The sequence below is a fragment of the Amblyraja radiata genome, chromosome 4, assembly GCF_010909765.2.
Source record: "Amblyraja radiata isolate CabotCenter1 chromosome 4, sAmbRad1.1.pri, whole genome shotgun sequence".
NCBI lineage: Eukaryota > Metazoa > Chordata > Chondrichthyes > Rajiformes > Rajidae > Amblyraja > Amblyraja radiata.
The window spans coordinates 55,138,452-55,156,447 of record NC_045959.1 but is presented as its reverse complement, the minus strand read 5'-3'; the positions used below and the strand labels follow the sequence as shown (position 1 = coordinate 55,156,447).

At 42.4% G+C, this 17,996-nt stretch overlaps 1 protein-coding gene across 1 annotated transcript in view; it reads right to left on the bottom strand.

Moving 5' to 3' along the window:
• The window catches only part of stk3 (serine/threonine kinase 3), a 313,612-nt gene that overhangs the window by 55,846 nt on the left and 239,770 nt on the right, over positions 1–17,996 (bottom strand). Inside the window, exon 9 of the mRNA XM_033019460.1 lies at positions 17,059–17,242. Coding sequence (XP_032875351.1) covers positions 17,059–17,242 — 184 coding nt within the window. The remainder of the gene's footprint in view (positions 1–17,058; positions 17,243–17,996) is intronic.

Sequence of the window (17,996 nt, the reverse complement as noted above, 5' to 3'; positions counted from 1 at the left end):
ACTTCAAGCCACACCCAAGCCACCATTTGCAGTAAGTAGTGCCTTTCAACTTCAAGCCAAAGCAACCAAGCCACCATTCGCAGTAATAGTGCCTTTCAACTTCAAGCCAAAGCTCCCAAGCCATCATTTGCAGTAAGTAGTGCCTTTCAACTTCAAGTCAAAGCTCCCAAGTCACCATTTGCAGTGTAGTGCCTTTCAACTTCGTCGAAGCTCCCAAGCCACCATTTGCAGTAAGTAGTGCCTTTCAACTTCATGCCACCATTTGCAGTAAGTGGTGTCTTTCAACTACAAGCCACACCCAAGCCATCATTTGCAGTTAGTGCCTTTCAACCTCAAAGCTCCCAAGCCACCATTTGCAGTAAGTGGTGTCTTTCAACTTCAAGCCACACCCAAGCCACACCCAAGCCATCATTTGCAGTAAGTGGTGTCTTTCAACTTCAAGCCACACCCAAGCCACCATTTGCAGTAATAGTGCCTTTCAACTTCAAACCAAAGCTCCCAAGCCACCATTTGCAGTAAGTAGTGCTTTCAACTTCAAGCCAAAGCACCCAAGCCATCATTTGCAGTAAGTAGTGCCTTTCAACTTCATGCCACCATTAGCAGTAAATAATGCCTTTCAACTTCAAGCCAATGCACCCACGCCCCCCATTTGCAGGAAGTAGTGCCTTTCAACTTCAAGTCAAAGCTCCCAAGCCACCATTTGCAGTAAGTAGTGCCTTTCAACTTCAAACCAAAGCTCCCAAGCCACCATTTGCAGTAAGTAGTGCTTTCAACTTCAAGCCAAAACACCCAAGCCATCATTTGCAGTTAGTGCCTTTCAACCTCAAAGCTCCCAAGCCACCATTTGCAGTAAGTGGTGTCTTTCAACTTCAAGCCACACCCAAGCCACACCCAAGCCATCATTTGCAGTAAGTGGTGTCTTTCAACTTCAAGCCACACCCAAGCCACCATTTGCAGTAAGTAGTGCCTTTCAACTTCAAGCCAAAACAACCAAGCCACCATTTGCAGTAAGTAGTGCCTTTCAACTTCATGCCACCATTTGTAGTAAGAGGTGTCTTTCAACTTCAAGCCACACCCAAGCCACCATTTGCAGTAAGTAGTGCCTTTCAACTTCAAGCCAAAGCAACCAAGCCACCATTCGCAGTAAAATGCCTTTCAACTTCAAGCCAAAGCTCCCAAGCCATCATTTGCAGTAAATAGTGTCTTTCAACTTCAAGTCAAAGCTCCCAAGCCACCATTTGCAGTAAGTAGTGCCTTTCAACTTCAAGTCAAAGCTCCCAAGCCACCATTTGCAGTAAGTAGTGCCTTTCAACTTCATGCCACCATTTGCAGTAAGTGGTGTCTTTCAACTACAAGCCACACCCAAGCCATCATTTGCAGTTAGTGCCTTTCAACTTCAAAGCTCCCAAGCCACCATTTGCAGTAAGTGGTGTCTTTCAAATTCAAGCCACACCCAAGCCATCATTTGCAGTAAGTGGTGTCTTTCAACTTCAAGCCACACCCAAGCCACCATTTGCAGTAATAGTGCCTTTCAACTTCAAACCAAAGCTCCCAAGCCACCATTTGCAGTAAGTAGTGCTTTCAACTTCAAGCCAAAGCACCCAAGCCATCATTTGCAGTAAGTAGTGCCTTTCAACTTCATGCCACCATTAGCAGTAAATAATGCCTTTCAACTTCAAGCCAATGCACCCACGCCCCCCATTTGCAGGAAGTAGTGCCTTTCAACTTCAAGTCAAAGCTCCCAAGCCACCATTTGCAGTAAGTAGTGCCTTTCAACTTCAAGCCAAAACAACCAAGTCACCATTTGCAGTAAGTAGTGCCTTTCAACTTCATGCCACCATTTGTAGTAAGAGGTGTCTTTCAACTTCAAGCCACACCCAAGCCACCATTTGCAGTAAGTAGTGCCTTTCAACTTCAAGCCAAAGCAACCAAGCCACCATTCGCAGTAATAGTGCCTTTCAAATTCAAGCCAAAGCTCCCAAGCCATCATTTGCAGTAAGTAGTGTCTTTCAACTTCAAGTCAAAGCTCCCAAGCCACCATTTGCAGTAAGTAGTGCCTTTCAACTTCAAGTCAAAGCTCCCAAGCCACCATTTGCAGTAAGTAGTGCCTTTCAACTTCATGCCACCATTTGCAGTAAGTGGTGTCTTTCAACTTCAAGCCACACCCGCCATCATTTGCAGTTAGTGCCTTTCAATTTCAAAGCTCCCAAGCCACCATTTGCAGTAAATGGTGTCTTTCCACTTCAAGCCACACCCAAGCCATAATTTGCAGTAAGTGGTGTCTTTCAACTTCAAGCCACACCCAAGCCACCATTTGCAGTAAGTAGTGCCTTTCAACTTTAAGCCAAAGCAACCAAGCCACCATTTGCAGTAATAGTGCCTTTCAACTTCAAACCAAAGCTCCCAAGCCACCATTTGCAGTAAGTAGTGCTTTCAACTTCAAGCCAAAGCACCAAAGCCACCATTTGCAGTAAGTAGTGCCTTTCAACGTCATGCCACCATTTGCAGTAAGTAATGCCTTTCAACTTCAAGGCAATGCACCCACGCCCCCCATTTGCAGGAAGTAGTGCCTTTCAACTTCAAGCCAAAGCAACCAAGCCACCATTTGCAGTAAGTAGTGCCTTTCAACTTCATGCCACCATTTGCAGTAAGTCGTGTCTTTCAACTTCAAGCCACACCCAAGCCACCATTTGCAGTAAGTAGTGCCTTTCAACTTCAAGCCAAAGCAACCAAGCCACCATTCGCAGTAATAGTGCCTTTCAACTTCAAGCCAAGCTCCCAAGCCATCATTTGCAGTAAGTAGTGCCTTTCAACTTCATGCCACCATTTGCAGTAAGTGGTGTCTTTCAACTTCAAGCCACACACAAGCCATCATTTGCAGTAAGTAGTGCCTTTCAACTTCAAAGCTCCCAAGCCACCATTTGCAGTAAGTGGTGTCTTTCAACTTCAAGCCACACACAAGCCATCATTTGCAGTAAGTAGTGCCTTTCAACTTCAAAGCTCCCAAGCCATCATTTGCAGTAAGTGGTGTCTTTCAACTTCAAGCCACACCCAAGCCACCATTTGCAGTAAGTAGTGCCTTTCAACTTTAAGCCAAAGCAACCAAGAAACCATTTGCAGTAATAGTGCCTTTCAACTTCAAACCAAAGCTCCCAAGCCACCATTTGCAGTATGTAGTGCCTTTCAACTTCATGCCACCATTTGCAGTAAGTAGTGCCTTTCAATTGCAAGACACACCCAAGCCAAGCCAACCAGGGGAGGGGGGGAGCGCTAGTATGAACCATTTTAGAACGAATAGACATTTTTTTTGCAAGTTTTAGAACCAATAGAGACACTTTTTGCAAGCTTTACAACCAATAGAGCCACTTTTAGTTTAAATCTTTTTATTTGAATTTTGAATTTAACAGCAATTTGCATACATACAATGATAACAGACAGTGATAATCAGGACATAATTGTACAACAGTATGTAAATGACCCTCAAAACCCTTACCCTTACCCTTACCCACCCTCGCCACCCGGGAACAAACAACACTCACATACGTACACATCCACACAAATACGATAAAAAAAAATAAAATGTAAATTAAAAAAAAAAAAAAAAAAAAAAAGAATAAAAAAAATAAATTTAAAAAAAAATAAATAAATAAAATAAATTGTGGGGATGGAGGGGGGGGGAGGGGTTGAGGGGATAGCAGCTGCAATAAGACAGAGCTGTGATAGAGGACACTCAGTCCTCTTCCGAGTCCGGAAACAAGTTAAGAGAGTTAACAAGTTCCAGGAAAGGGTTCCATGTATCTAGGAATGTCTTGGTAGAGCCTTTGAGAGAGAACCTAAGTTTTTCAAGCTTTAAGTTGTAGGGCACCTCCTTGATCCAGCGGGCGTGTGTCGGGGGACAGGTAAGTCTCCAGTTAAGCAAAATCAGTCTCCGGGCTAACAGGGTTGTAAAAGCCAGGACCCGCTTCAACGCAACAGAGAGGTTGGTGTTGGGGGGAATACCAAAAATAGCTGACAGTGGGTTTGGAGGAATAGTCTGGCCATAGGCTCTGCTTAGCACGTCGAAAGCACTCCTCCAAAAGGTTGCTAGCTTAGGGCAAGACCAAAACATATGACTATGGTTGGCAGGGGATTGATTGCATCTGTTGCAGGTGTCTTTAACAGCGGGGTATATTCTAGATAATCTTGCGTTTGTGTAGTGGTCTTTGTGAAGGACTTTGCATTGGATTAGGCCATGACGGGCACATATGGAGGAAGAATGGATCAAATCCAAGGCAGAGTCCCATTGCTGGTCTGTTAGTTTCATATTCAGCTCGCCCTCCCACGCAGCTTTTAATGAGGTATGAGGTTTCAATATAACCGACCCTAACAAGTTGTACAAAAAAGAGATGCATTTCTTCCGGTTGGGATCTAGAGCTAGGATGGAATCGGTCAGGGTTTCAGGGGGACGATTTGGGAAATGGGGGAATATCTTCTTCACAAAATTCCTAATCTGGAAAAAACGAAAAAGGTGGGAGTTTGGGAGGCTATAGTTGTACGAAAGCTCCGCAAAAGACGAAAAAATACCATCCTTGTATAGGTTTTTGATACTACTGATGCCATTACTATGCCAGGTTTTGAATGCGGAGTCTGTACTTGAAGGATTAAAGATGTGATTTTTAAGCAGTGGGGTCAAGATGGAAGGGCCTTGTAAACCAAAGTTTTTCCTAAATTGACTCCATATCTTGAGTGAGAGGGACGCAATTGGGCCTGCACCCGCAGATGTTATAGAAAGGGGGAGTTGAGAGCATAGGACAGACCGCAACGGGAGATGTGAACTCGCCTTTTCCATGTGTACCCAGGTCGGTAGGTGGTCGCAATCATCATTCATCCAGTACAGGATTTTTTGCAAGTTAGCAGCCCAGTAGTATCGCCTAAAGTCAGGAAGTGCCAAACCGCCGTCACTCTTAGGAGACTGTAGTAGCGTCTTTCGAATTCTGGCCGGTTTGCTACCCCATAAAAATTTAGATATTCTCCTTTCTAATTTATCAAAAAAAGATTTAGTGATAAATATAGGAACATGCTGGAAAAGGTACAGGAATTTGGGTAGGACGACCATCTTGACCAGATTTATCCGGGCCGCGAGGGATAACGGTAAGACTGACCAGCGGTCAAAGTCTCTTTCAGCTTTCTCAACCAGAGGCAGGAAGTTTGTGCGGAACATATCAAATATAGGTATTGTGATAAAAACGCCGAGGTAGCGAAATCCTTCCTCCGCCCATTTGAATGAGGTTAAAGAGCGAGGGAGCTGCTTAGCCAATGAGTTAATCGGTAATAATTCACTTTTTTGGTAGTTAAGTTTATAACCAGAATACACCCCAAACCGTTCTAAAATATTCATAATCACAGGGAGAGAGCTGACTGGATTTGAGATGTACAGGAGCAGGTCATCCGCATACAATGAGACTTTATGAATTGTGTCAAACCGTGTAATACCTTTAAAGCCCTTCTCTGAGCGTAACCAGACCGCCAAGGGTTCTATCGCGACAGCAAACAGAAGTGGTGATAACGGGCAACCCTGCCTGGTACCTCTCCGAAGGGGGAAGTGGGGCGACAGTGTGTCGTTTGTTTGTACTGAGGCCACCGGGGACAAGTATAATAGACTGACCCAATGAATGAAACTGTTACCGAGGCCAAACCTGTCCATCGCCTCGTATAGGTACTTCCACTCGACCCTGTCGAAAGCTTTTTCGGCGTCGAGGGAGACCACTATCTCCGGGGTCTCACTACTTGGTGAATGGATGATGTTAAGGAGACGCCTAGTATTGTGGGAGGACTGTCGGCCTGGCATAAACCCTGTTTGATCTAATGAGATAATAAAGGGCATCACTTGTTGAAGACGGAGCGCAAGAACTTTAGAGAGGATTTTGAGGTCCACATTCAAGAGTGAAATTGGTCTATAGCTACTACAAAGCAGAGGATCTTTCTCCTTTTTAAGAATTAGGGAGATAGTAGCCAACGACAAGGTGGGCGGTAGGCGACGATGTAAAAACGCCTCATTGTACATATCTCTCAGGTCTGGTGCGAGGAGAGCAGAGAAAGCTTTGTAATATTCTACAGTGAAGCCGTCAGGGCCGGGCGACTTTCCGCTTTGCAGCGATGTGATGGCTGCTTGGACCTCAGTGACAGTTATGGGACCACCCAAGACTTTCGTGGCTTCGGGGAAACGTCATACTACAGAACATGTCATCTGCAGTGGGAGGACAATCGGAAGCGTATAGCTCAGCGTAAAATTTAGCAAATGCTTCATTAATTCTAAGAGGATCGGTATGAATCTCCCCTAAGCTGGATCTAATGGCTGGAATTAGCTGTGAAGTCGCCTCGGTTCTGGCCTGATGGGCCAAAAGCTTCCCAGCTTTATCCCCAGATTCAAAAAAGTGTTGCCTAGATTTAAGCAGTCGTAACTTGGCTTTATTGGTAGACATGAGGTCAAAGTCTATTTGTAACCTAAAGCGTTCTTTATAAAAATTAGGGTCTGGGTCAGATGCGTATTTATCATCAATGTCCTTTATTTTTCGTAACAGGTCTGCCATTTGGGACGTCTCGGCTCTTTTCAGGTTGGAGACAAAAGAGATAAGTTGGCCCCTAATATAAGCTTTTGAAGCTTCCCAGAGTATACCTCTTGCTATGTCCGGCGAGTCATTCAGCTCAAAATATAAGGTGATTTGGGAGTGCAGGAATTGCTTGTAGTGAGCCTCTGCTAGTAATGAGGAGTTGAACCTCCACTGTTTAAAGGGGTTAGTTCGTTTACGAAAGTGAAGATCGAGGGAAGTCGCAGCGTGATCTGATATCACGATACTATGATACTCGCTGGATTTGATTTTGGAGAGCAGTCTGTTATCTAAGAGGAAGAAGTCTATACGGGTATAGGTACGGTGCACGTGGGAAAAAAATGAAAATAATTTAGTCGTGGGAAATGTATGTCTCCATGGGTCAGTGAGCCCAAGTTGTTTGGTAAAAGTATGCAAAGTCCTACCTGATTTAGTTAAAGTGGAGGCTTTGTTCGAAGATCTGTCCAGTATAGGGTCTTGGACCAGATTAAAATCTCCACCCACAATGATGTGGTAATTTTCAATGTTTGGGAGAGATGTAAAAAATTTGGTTACAAATGAGCTGTCATCCCAGTTGGGACCGTAAATACTGGCCAATATGACAGGTGTGTCTTGCAGTTTGCCAGAGACCATGACAAAGCGGCCAGCAGGGTATTCCACCATTTTCTGTGGTTCGAACATAACGTTTTTACGAATCAGGATAGCAGTACCCCTAGCCCTATAATTAAATTTTGAATGAAATAAGTGGCTAATCCAGCCTCTCTTAAGGCGTGTTACCTCTCTGTTGCGAAGGTGTGTCTCTTGAATAAAAAATATATCGCCCTTAAGGTATTGCAAGTGGGCCAAGATCTTATCAGTCTTAGTAGGACCCCCCACTCCCCTCACGTTCCACGAGACAAATCTAAGAGTGTCGTTTGTGTTGGCCATATTTAGCTATATCCAAACGAGTGGGCAGAGCGCTGTAATACTGCAGATTGAAATGGAAGAGCGCATCGAAGCCAGCTGCTGAGAGTGGGGGTGTGGGTGGTAAAAGGGGAAAAGAAAAAAAACAAAACAAAAAAAAATACATACATACGTATACACACAACAAACGGTCGTGACACATATCACTTAACCATCTTTCAAACCTGAGTCCCCGGACCTGAGGTCCCCAATGTCCCAACCGAACCTTGAGTGCCCATTGCACCAAGGTACGTTGTCTTCGCATCCGCATGGAGTAGTCCGATCTTAACTCCCAATATTTCCACATCCCAAAGCAGCAAAGTCGCTCAATATCAGTAAAGTAACATAAAATGAATATAACTATAATAATGATAACAATGATAATAATAATTTGAGAAATGGACAATAGAAAATAGAAATAGAAATAGAAATAAAGTGAAGTAAACCTAAATGAATAGATACAAAGTTAAAATAATAGCCTTGGTAGTTGTACTACCAATGACATTGCTAACACTAATGGTAATAATAGTAGTGATGATAGTAATAATACAACAAGACAAATTAACAAAATTAACAAAATAGTGATACTAAATAAGTAAGCCAACGTACAAGTGAAACAGGAATAGCTTCCTTTGGTATAACGTAGTATAACTTAAAGTTGGTAAGGTATAAAGAAAGAGTTAGCATTAGAGAGATTAACAAGTGGCAAACTGGATTCTTGGATTAAGGCGCAGGGCAGAAGAACATCAATTAAGTTTTGTTAAACAAAAACGCTGTAAGAGTTAATTGGTGTAATGCAGCCTTGACTACAATGAGTTCTTATCAGCCCCAGACAGTCCGCTATTAAGACTAGTGTAAACAAACCATTCAAATGCTGGCCAGCTGCTAAAAGCAAGAAGGCAGAGATCAAATCACGAACCACAATGTGGGTCCCTTTAGCCCTATTTTATAGCATGTACAGGGGAAGAGCCTTTCAAGTATGATTACACATAAACATTAAAAGGAAAAGTTGGTAAGACATAGTCATTGATATAACAGCAAGGCCGAGCGCTAGCAGTGGCTAATTGCTAAGGGCAGTCAAGCTAAAGTTAGCCCATAATGTAACCCATAATGTAACCGTAGATTAACTGGATCCCTGTGCCATTCGGATGTAAACGTACCGAGCAGTCAGTCATCTGTGGGTCCCGGTCTGCATCAACGGTAAGATGAAATGAAAGCCTGAGCATCCTCGGGAGATGTTAATCGTCGCCTCTTTCCCTCCCCGGCCATGATGAACAGCTTGGCCGGATAATGAAGGGAGGGTTTGAGACCCAGGTTGTACAGCTCCTTCATGACGTCTCGATATGCAGAACGTTGTTCAACTATCTCGGGACAGTAATCTTCAAAAATGTGAATCGGGATATCTTTGTACTTCAGCTTACCCCTCTGCCTCCGAGCCTCACGCACCACCAACTCGCGGGTCTGGAATCTATGGAAGCAAACCACAACTGCTCTGGGTTTCCCACCAGGGCTTGGTTTGGCTGCTAGCGTGCGATGGGCTCGGTCTAGCTCCGGGGCTGATTCCAGTATGCGTTCGCCAAGTGTCTCGAGCAGGAGTTGAGAGAAAAAAGCTGTTGTTTGGGGGCCTTCGATGTTCTCGGGGAGGCCGACTATCCTTACGTTATTTCGGCGACTCCTGCCTTCCAGGTCGATAAGCTTAGACTTAAACTTGGCGTTCTCTTCGATGACCGTAGTTAGCATTGTCTCCATAGCTCGCATGTCTTGGCTGGTGGTATCGGCAAATGTCTCTAATGACGAAAGACGCTGTTGTTGATCTAGAATAGTGGTCTGGATATTGTCCAGCTTTGTTTCCAGCTTGGTGAACGCTGCGTTAAATTCTGCCAGTAGCGATGCCGTGTGCTCTGTTAACAAGGCTGCTAGCGTAGCCATGATGGTGCTGGTCGACGAGTCTTCAATATTTTGCTCCTCTTTCTTTCTTCTGCCTGCCATCTTTACGATGTGGAGGAGTGCTGTCGATGGTGTTAAATATTTATGGTAGTTTTAAAACTTAGGCTGAGCTGTAATAACAGTTGAAGGTTAACAGATTGGGAGCTTGGAAAAAGTGCGACTACTCCAGCTTGTTGCTCCGCCTCCTCCCCTCAATAGAGCCACTTTTTGCAAGCTTTAGAACCAATAGACACTTTTTTTGCAAGTTTAGAACCAATAGACACATTCTGCAAGCATTTTAGAACCACTAAGGGCACTTACATTTGAGTAGACATATGTTCAGTGTTATTCACAGCTCAGAGAAACGTGACCCTCTGCCTTCCTCCAGCTTGCAGACACTGATTGAGGCACACCACTTCCTGGTTTTATAGTCCCTCCCCCCTGCCGCCAGCGGGGGCAGCAGAGAGAATGGGGAATTTTGAAAAAACATTAATATCTCTGTCATTTTTAATCGACGGGAAAAATCCTCGGCACACATGCGGAGGTGGGGGGCTCTGAGCAAGGTGGCCAAAAATGACGGCCGTGGGTGGCGGCGTTCTCTCGGAAATCGCAGCACAGATGGCCAAAACCAGTCAAGAACAGACTTTTAGTAATATAGATAGATGCCATCAATGCAAGTAAGAAAATGGTTTCCTATTCATGAACTGAACTGCAAAAATATGATTATATTTAAAAAAGTAACCAAGTACACTCTATTGTTCTAACTCAAACCACTGGCTTACTGAACATCTGAACATCAAATGCAAACCAAATGTGAATGCTATGAAAACTTTCAATCTCTGTTTTTTGATTTTATGATAGCTTTGCTATATTTGAATTTAATTTGAATTCCAAGAAGCATAACAGCTAAAACTATTTTTCCTCTTTAAAAAGTTATTTCATCTTTGCATTCCTGGGTTTCCTACTTCCATTCAGTTTCCTTAACTTAAAAGGCGATCAAATGACTGTTTGCTCCAAGGCACATTTTAATGCTGCTTCTACAACCAAGCGCCAGTTATAAGTGTCCCATATGATATAAAGTTGGCACTCAACTTGTTTTTATTGGCCATTGGACTAAAGGCAAGGCAATGCATAAATATGACACTGCAAGATGCAGTATACTTATTTTCTTAAATCTAAAACATCTGATTATATGTGCTTTGCCTGTTTCATGGTTTAAACTTTTTGATCAAGGTATCAAGCAGGCTTCACAAGTATTCTGACAGCATCCACCATTAACTCTCCAACTGTTCAAGATTTGTCCATTGCTGGTGTTGTCAAACTAGTTGTCCAACATCTAGTCTCAATTGAGTTTCAATGTTCTCTCATCAGAAATTGGAAAGGCTGAAGGTGTCCTTTCTTTCCCAAGCATTCCTTTCTGTCCCTAATACACTGGCTAGCAACAGTCAATAGTCAACTTCATCCAGTCTATTCAAAACATTGTTTTCCCATTTAACACCATTTGATGAGCTGCCAATCCCATAAATATTCACTCTTAAAAACCAACTAAATCCATGGCTCCAATGTTATTCTGCTCCTGTCTCACGCCCATTGTCCAATTATTATAGTCAGACAGAAGCTTGCTAATGTGGCCAAACCACCACACTCTGCAAACGGGAGTTTGCTGCCTCTTCTCTCTCACCATTACTCCCACCTTTACTAACCTGCCATTGACTCGTGGTCACACATTTGTTGTTGCTCTGCCAACATTAACATTTAAAAATCCTCATAGTCATGTTTAAATAGTTTTTTAGATTTTCCTCAGCCTTTCTTCATATCCTTCAGTTGTACGATATTTCCTAACTCCCTGACCTTTCTATTATTTTCATTATCAACTGATGGGCAAGTTTCATTCGGTTATAAAAAAAATAACTTAGATGAAAAATCAATCATCAGAATGTTCTCTTCATTGTACTCTGAGTTTAGAAATTACCTCACAACCCTTAACACACATATATGCAAGATATTTCTATTAATTTGCTCATGTTGCGATTCACAATACCTGCAACTCCTAATCAACTCTGGCCTTACTTTACTTATTCTTTTATTTTGCACTTCGTAGCACATCTGTTGGTCATCCAACATTTCGAAGGTCGAAGGAGGTGTTCTACTTAGGCGATACAACACGACCATGACACATTTTCATACTCTCCTAAACTCTTATACACTCGCAAATTAGGTCCCCGCAATGGGACAGGCCCTTTACAGGAAGCAGGGAGGGAAGAAGTGTCGTCAAGTCGGTGGGGGCGCTGCAAGCCGGAAGCCCTGTCAGCAGCGTGTTAGTCTTTTCAACTTTTTCAATTTTTTTAGTGTGTTTTAAAGTACGTTTTTAATGTTTCTTTGTGTGTCTTGTGTGAGGGGTGGTGTGGGGGAAACCGTTTCAGTTGCCTCATCCACCGAGAGGCGACTTTTCCCAGGTCGCCTCCCCTGTGGCCTAACAACGAGGATCGGTGCGGCCTTTCCCGGAGACGCGCCTGGGGCTTCAGCGGCGGGCTCTCGGCGCGGAGCGGGTGAGCCCTCGCCGGGGTTCACTGGTGGGGACTTTAAATCTTCGACCGTCGGCCTGCGGCCTACACCAACCTGAAGCCGCGGTCTCCGGTGGGGAAGAGCCGATTCTGGACTTACCTGGACTTTTACCTGCCTGTACATCTGGACGCCCGCAGCGGCGGCTGCGGAGGATTGAGGTCCCAACCACGGGGGAAAATGGAGGACTGGCCAAATGTTTGTGCCTTCCACCACAATGATGGATGTTTGTGTTAAATTTTTAGTGTGTTTTTGTGTGTTCTTTATCATTGTACCACTGCTGGCAAATTCATTTTACTTGCACTTTATGTGCAATGTGACAAATAAAACTGATTTGATTGTATTGATTGTAAGATAGCTATGGGAGTCAGTAGATTTGTAATGAATGTCGGTCAGAAGACTGTAGTCTGGCTTTGGATAGCTCTGAGGCTATGTAAATTGCTATACACTTTGAGAGTTAAGCCCCTGTCCCACTTTCCCGAATTACTCACGAATTCTCCCGAGTTTTCCCCTTGATTCAAACTCGGAGAATGTCTGTAGCGAGTCCGTAGCGAGTCCGTAGGGGGCCGTAGGAGTCTGTAAACATTTCGTAGCAGCTTGTAATGCCAGCCGTAGGTACTCGGGGCATCAGGTAAGTCGGGACGTTTCTTCAGCATGTTGAAAAATGTCCACGAGTAAAAAAAATAGCCCTGAGTACCTACGGCTGGCATCTCCGAGTTTGAATCAAGGGGAAAACTCGGGAGAATTCGTGAGTAACTCGGGAAAGTGGGACAGGGGCTTAACTTTGTCTATGTTGTTGCCATTATCTCAGGCTAAACTTCTAGATTCCTTGAACAATTTAATCTCTGATAAGGGACTCCTGCATACTTGCAATTATTGGTTAATAACAGCTCCATTAAGAAAATGTCAAAGGATTTTTACTGCTCCTGGCTGTGAGAAAAATATTGGTAATGTTCAACTGTTTCATTTCTAGATGTGTTGCAACGTTCTTGTAAAATATCTAATGTATTCTCTCGGGACCCGTTTGAGGTTGTGCAATTATTTTCATCTGCTCTGGTTTATCCATTATAGCTAGCTCAATATGTATCTCCACTCTTTGGAGACCTTATTTATCTGGAAATCCAGTGGTTCAAATGTCTTTATTTGTTGTATGGTATTGTATTTCACTTAAATCACACAGCTGTACTTTAATTTACAACCATTGATTCCAAACCAGTTTGATTGAAAAACAAGGTACTGTTGCTGGTTTTAAAATGCTGGCTTATAAAAAAAGATACAAAATGCAGGACAGGCAGCATCTTTGGAGAGGTGACGTTTTGGGTCAGGACCCTTCTTCAGTCCGATCCCAAAACCAAAACATCACATGCATGTTCTCCAAGGATGCTGCCTGCCCTACAGAGTTACACCAACACTTTGTGCCTTCACCCCCCTCCCCCTGCCTCCCCCTTCCCACAGTTTGATTTACCAGGACTTCAGACACTATGTACCAGTATCTTTTTAACATTAAGTGACACCAACAATGCTCTATACTCAACAAAAGAATCTTCTGTGTGCTTAGTCACTGACAAGTTCCAGCCTGTTCAATGTAACAATAAAATAACACTTCGAAAGAAAGCTAATGGTCACATAGTATAATTAATTACTAAAGGTTTCACATGAACTCCTGATAAGTGTAATAATTGCACAAATCATTGTGCTAAAGGGTTAAATGGGGGCAGAATTTGTTATGTGAGTCCCGAAAAGTTTTTAGTTTAGTGTACGAAGGAACTGCAGATACTGGTATAAACCGAAGACAGACACAAATTGCTGGAGTAACTCAGCGGGACAGGAAGGAATGGGTGATGTTTCGGTTCAAGACCATTCTTCAGTTTTTAGTTTAGTTTAGTTAATTATTGCCATGTGCACTGAGGTACAGTCAACAAAAAGACTACATATGATTTCAACCAAGCCAACCAAAGTGTCCATATGGAGAATAAAGGGAATAATGTTTAATGCAAATTAAGTCCTGTAAAGTCTGATTAAAGATAGTCTGAGGGTCTCCAACGGTAGATGGTAGGTCAGGTCCTACTTCAAGCAATATGTAGGTAGCCCAACTAGAGAGGAGCAATACTCAACCTTTTATTGGGTGATGGCACTGGGTAAGTGGGTGAAGTGTCTCTGGGGGAGCACTTTAATTCTTTTTTTTAAATTAGTTATAAAAAATAGGACTAGTCCACAAACTGAAATCCTATTTAGGGCAAAGGCTAGTTTTGTAAGTTACCCAGATAGATCATAGCTTACATGAGTACAATCATACCATCTATGAGTAGAACAGGGGTAGTGCAAAAAGCAAAAGAAAACAGATGCAGAAGATAGTGCTACACTACGGGTAGATTTTTTGATGTGTCTATCTTTGAAATTGTGCAATGCCTTGGTAAACATGTGCAAAATGGTGCTGAGGTGGATGGAGAAGATGGCACTCACTTCTCTGACTATGAATCTCAGGGGTGTGGTGGCAGAGATGAGATTGGAAATCTCGCAGCATCCCCAATACATATAATCACAGCTTCTTTACAACATGCACACAGCCCATAACCATTACATGGCCAGTATGTTTCAGATATGGGTACATTGCATGCATGGAAAGTTATAATCCACCGTTACAATATGTATTATACCTAAAAAGCCACTGATAGGTTTCACAATAAATTTTCCGTTAACATTCCATTAACATATGTAGCTCAAAAATCTAGGATGGTTTCTTTCCTTCACACATTTTCCCTTCACTTTCCCTGAACATGCTGACTGATGCGGAGCTCTGCTTCCAGATGCCAATGTTCATTCTTCATGTGCAAGCTTGTGATTCTGGCAGGTTATTTTAATCACAGAGGAATCGCACAGAGAGCCCATTTGACATCTGCATACCACAAATATACTTTCAAGCAGTGCTCATTGGATTGTTCACAATGGAGCAAAATCTGGCAAATCCTTCTTCTCTCCGCACAATTAGCTTAGAGCAATCAAGGCCGCACTTTGAAAGTGACTACAATCATTAATATTGGTTCATTATATCCATATAACAATTACAGCACGGAAACAGGCCATCTCGACCCTTCTAGTCCGTGCCGAACACGTATTCTCCCCTAGTCCCATATACCTGCGCTCAGACCATAACCCTCCATTCCTTTCCCGTCCATATAACTATCCAATTTATTTTTCAATGATAAAAACGAACCTGCCTCCACCACCTTCACTGGAAGCTCATTCCACACAGCCACCACTCTCTGAGTAAAGAAGTTCCCCCTCATGTTACCCCTAAACTTCAGTCCCTTAATTCTCAAGTCATGTCCCCTTGTTTGAATCTTCCCTACTCTCAGTGGGAAAAGCTTATCCACGTCAACTCTGTCTATCCCTGTCATCATTTTAAAGACCTCTATCAAGTCCCCCCTTAACCTTCTGCGCTCCAAAGAATAAAGCCCTAACTTGTTCAACCTTTCTCTGTAACTTAGTTGCTGAAACCCAGGCAACATTCTAGTAAATCTCCTCTGTATTATAGAATAAGATAAAGTGTGACATCATATAGACTAATTTGCAACTGCACAAGAGTCCTTTCTGTTAGTTTTCACCCTGCATTCACTGAAAGCCAAGGGCCAAAACAAGAAGAAATTCAGATCTGAGCTCTGAAAAATAAAAGACGAGGCAGAAAGTAGTCTTTGATTGCTGGTGTGAAACAGGTGCAAATGTCAGAGCCGCTGAATTCACCAGAGTGCTGGGAAGGAAGAACAATTGGTTCTCAAAACTCTTGCACCCCTTTCGCATTAGAGCCAAAGCAAATTTTTACCCTAAAGATCGGATGCCAACTCGTGAAACCCATAAATATGCACATTCCCTGGATTTGTGGCTATTAAAATTCCCAGCTTTATATTAATGCCTGCCATCAATGGAGCACATTGTACCTGTTGTCAATGTCACTAATTCAATGCCAAGAACTCTATGAGTAAAATTTGTTCATGCTGAGATGTGATTTAGTAAAGCACTCAGTTTGTAGTTCTCATGCAAGAGCAAATAGAATAGCAATGCTTTGCCAAGAAACAGATGTTCAGAAATTCATCTCAAGTCAGTTGTACTAAACACAATATTTTATCACATCAATACATTGCATTCTCCATCCAACGGGAAGGAATTTTGGAAGCAGAGTACAATATGCTGATGGACAAATGCCAAGTTTTCCACTACTGACCAAGGATGAATTTCAAAGAAAAATGTTACTTCAATATAACCAGATAATCATTTTTGGTGGGAAAGGTGGGGTCTGGGAAACTGATTTGAAACATTTTCACCACCACCCACAAAATGGATCGAGCTGGAGGTGAGAGGGAACGATGACCACAAACCTGGCACATCAATTCCTTCCAATTTATCCAATGCTTGGACAACTAAACTATTTTGGAGAGATGGGTTGTAATTGTAAAACATAAATACAACTCCGTTACTGAAATTTAATTTAATATTTGGAAATACTAGACAGGACACTGGCAGATGAAGGATAGAATATGGTATTGTTGGGAGAGGTTCCCAAAATGTAACAAAGAAGTGAAATTATGATGACTTTAAAAAGGAGAGACTCCCTTTTAAAGGGATCGACTCCTCCGGTATACCACGTGCTCTCTCCCAGATACCAGGATTTTAGAATGTACTCAGAATGGTGTGGAAGCTGCCTGATTCATATTGATCATCACTGCTCTGTCATAAGTTAGTTGGCAAGAACATCCAATTTAACTAACCTCAAGCTGAATTAATTCATTTTGAGGTTGAACATTACCATGAAGCCTGATTAGCCAAAATCAGCTGACGGGATATACGGTACTTTAAACCTTTATGGTATCTGTGCAATGCACCATGATCTTTTGGCCAAATAGCTATCCTTTTCACTTGGCATTCATTTTAATGAAATTCTTAGGGAAGCCAATGTTGGTAAACGCACTAAATAAATATACATTCTTGCAAAAATAGAATTTCATAATATTCAACACATACGTGAAAATAAACGTATTTTTCTTACTTTTCATGGTTCCGTCCTCTTCGTCACTGTTAATTACCATGGTTCCCAAGTCTGATTCCAACATAGTACTGTTGTGCTCAATCATGGTTTGGGCACCTTCACTCATTGTACTGGTTGCCCTCATGGTGCTTGTGCTTGCATGACTAGTCTTCACCATGGTGTAGGAATCCACCTCATCTTCATCCTGGCAAATATACAAAATGTGAGGAATTATTAGGTGGGGTTATCTGGAATTCCTGCAGACCTTTGGCGGACAATCTGCAGATAGCAAACAAAAATAGATGAACATTTATACTATTTTTGAGATAATTGTATAGGTCTGCTGATGCACAGGAATCCCTGGACAAATTCTACTCATATAATTTAATTATTTTCTTGTGAACAGAATCGTTACAAATAAGTACTTTAAAAACTCAAAAATCTTGCTTGTGCATCTCAGAAACACAACATTTGTACAAACTTGCTGTCATATATATTAAAATTGGGCAAAAGAAAACCCTACTGATAATTATTCGCCAAGAATTTCACCTGCAAACAGTTCAGGACAATTTCAACAGTATTTTAACTATGGTTGCCTGTAACTACATCTATCAACTGATCTTCAGAATTCATCACAGGCTGAACATTTGAAGTCAAAATGTAGAAATGACCAAGATGCTTAAATTCGCAGACTTAGTTTTACAGTAATGAATTTAGCCAAGAGAAATTTGCAGAGATTTGCAAATAAATAAAATTGAGTGTCACCACATCATTGAAGGCATTCTTGCACATTTGATCACAGGATGCTCTGATGCCGTGATAATGCTAGCCCTTTGTACCTTTCAATGGTTAACCACAGCTTCCATTTTCTCTTGAAAATGGGTGTTAGGAACTGAGGACAAATAGACCAAAGCATCATAGTGGTGGAGGTGTGGCTGCTACTTGCAGGAAATGTGTTA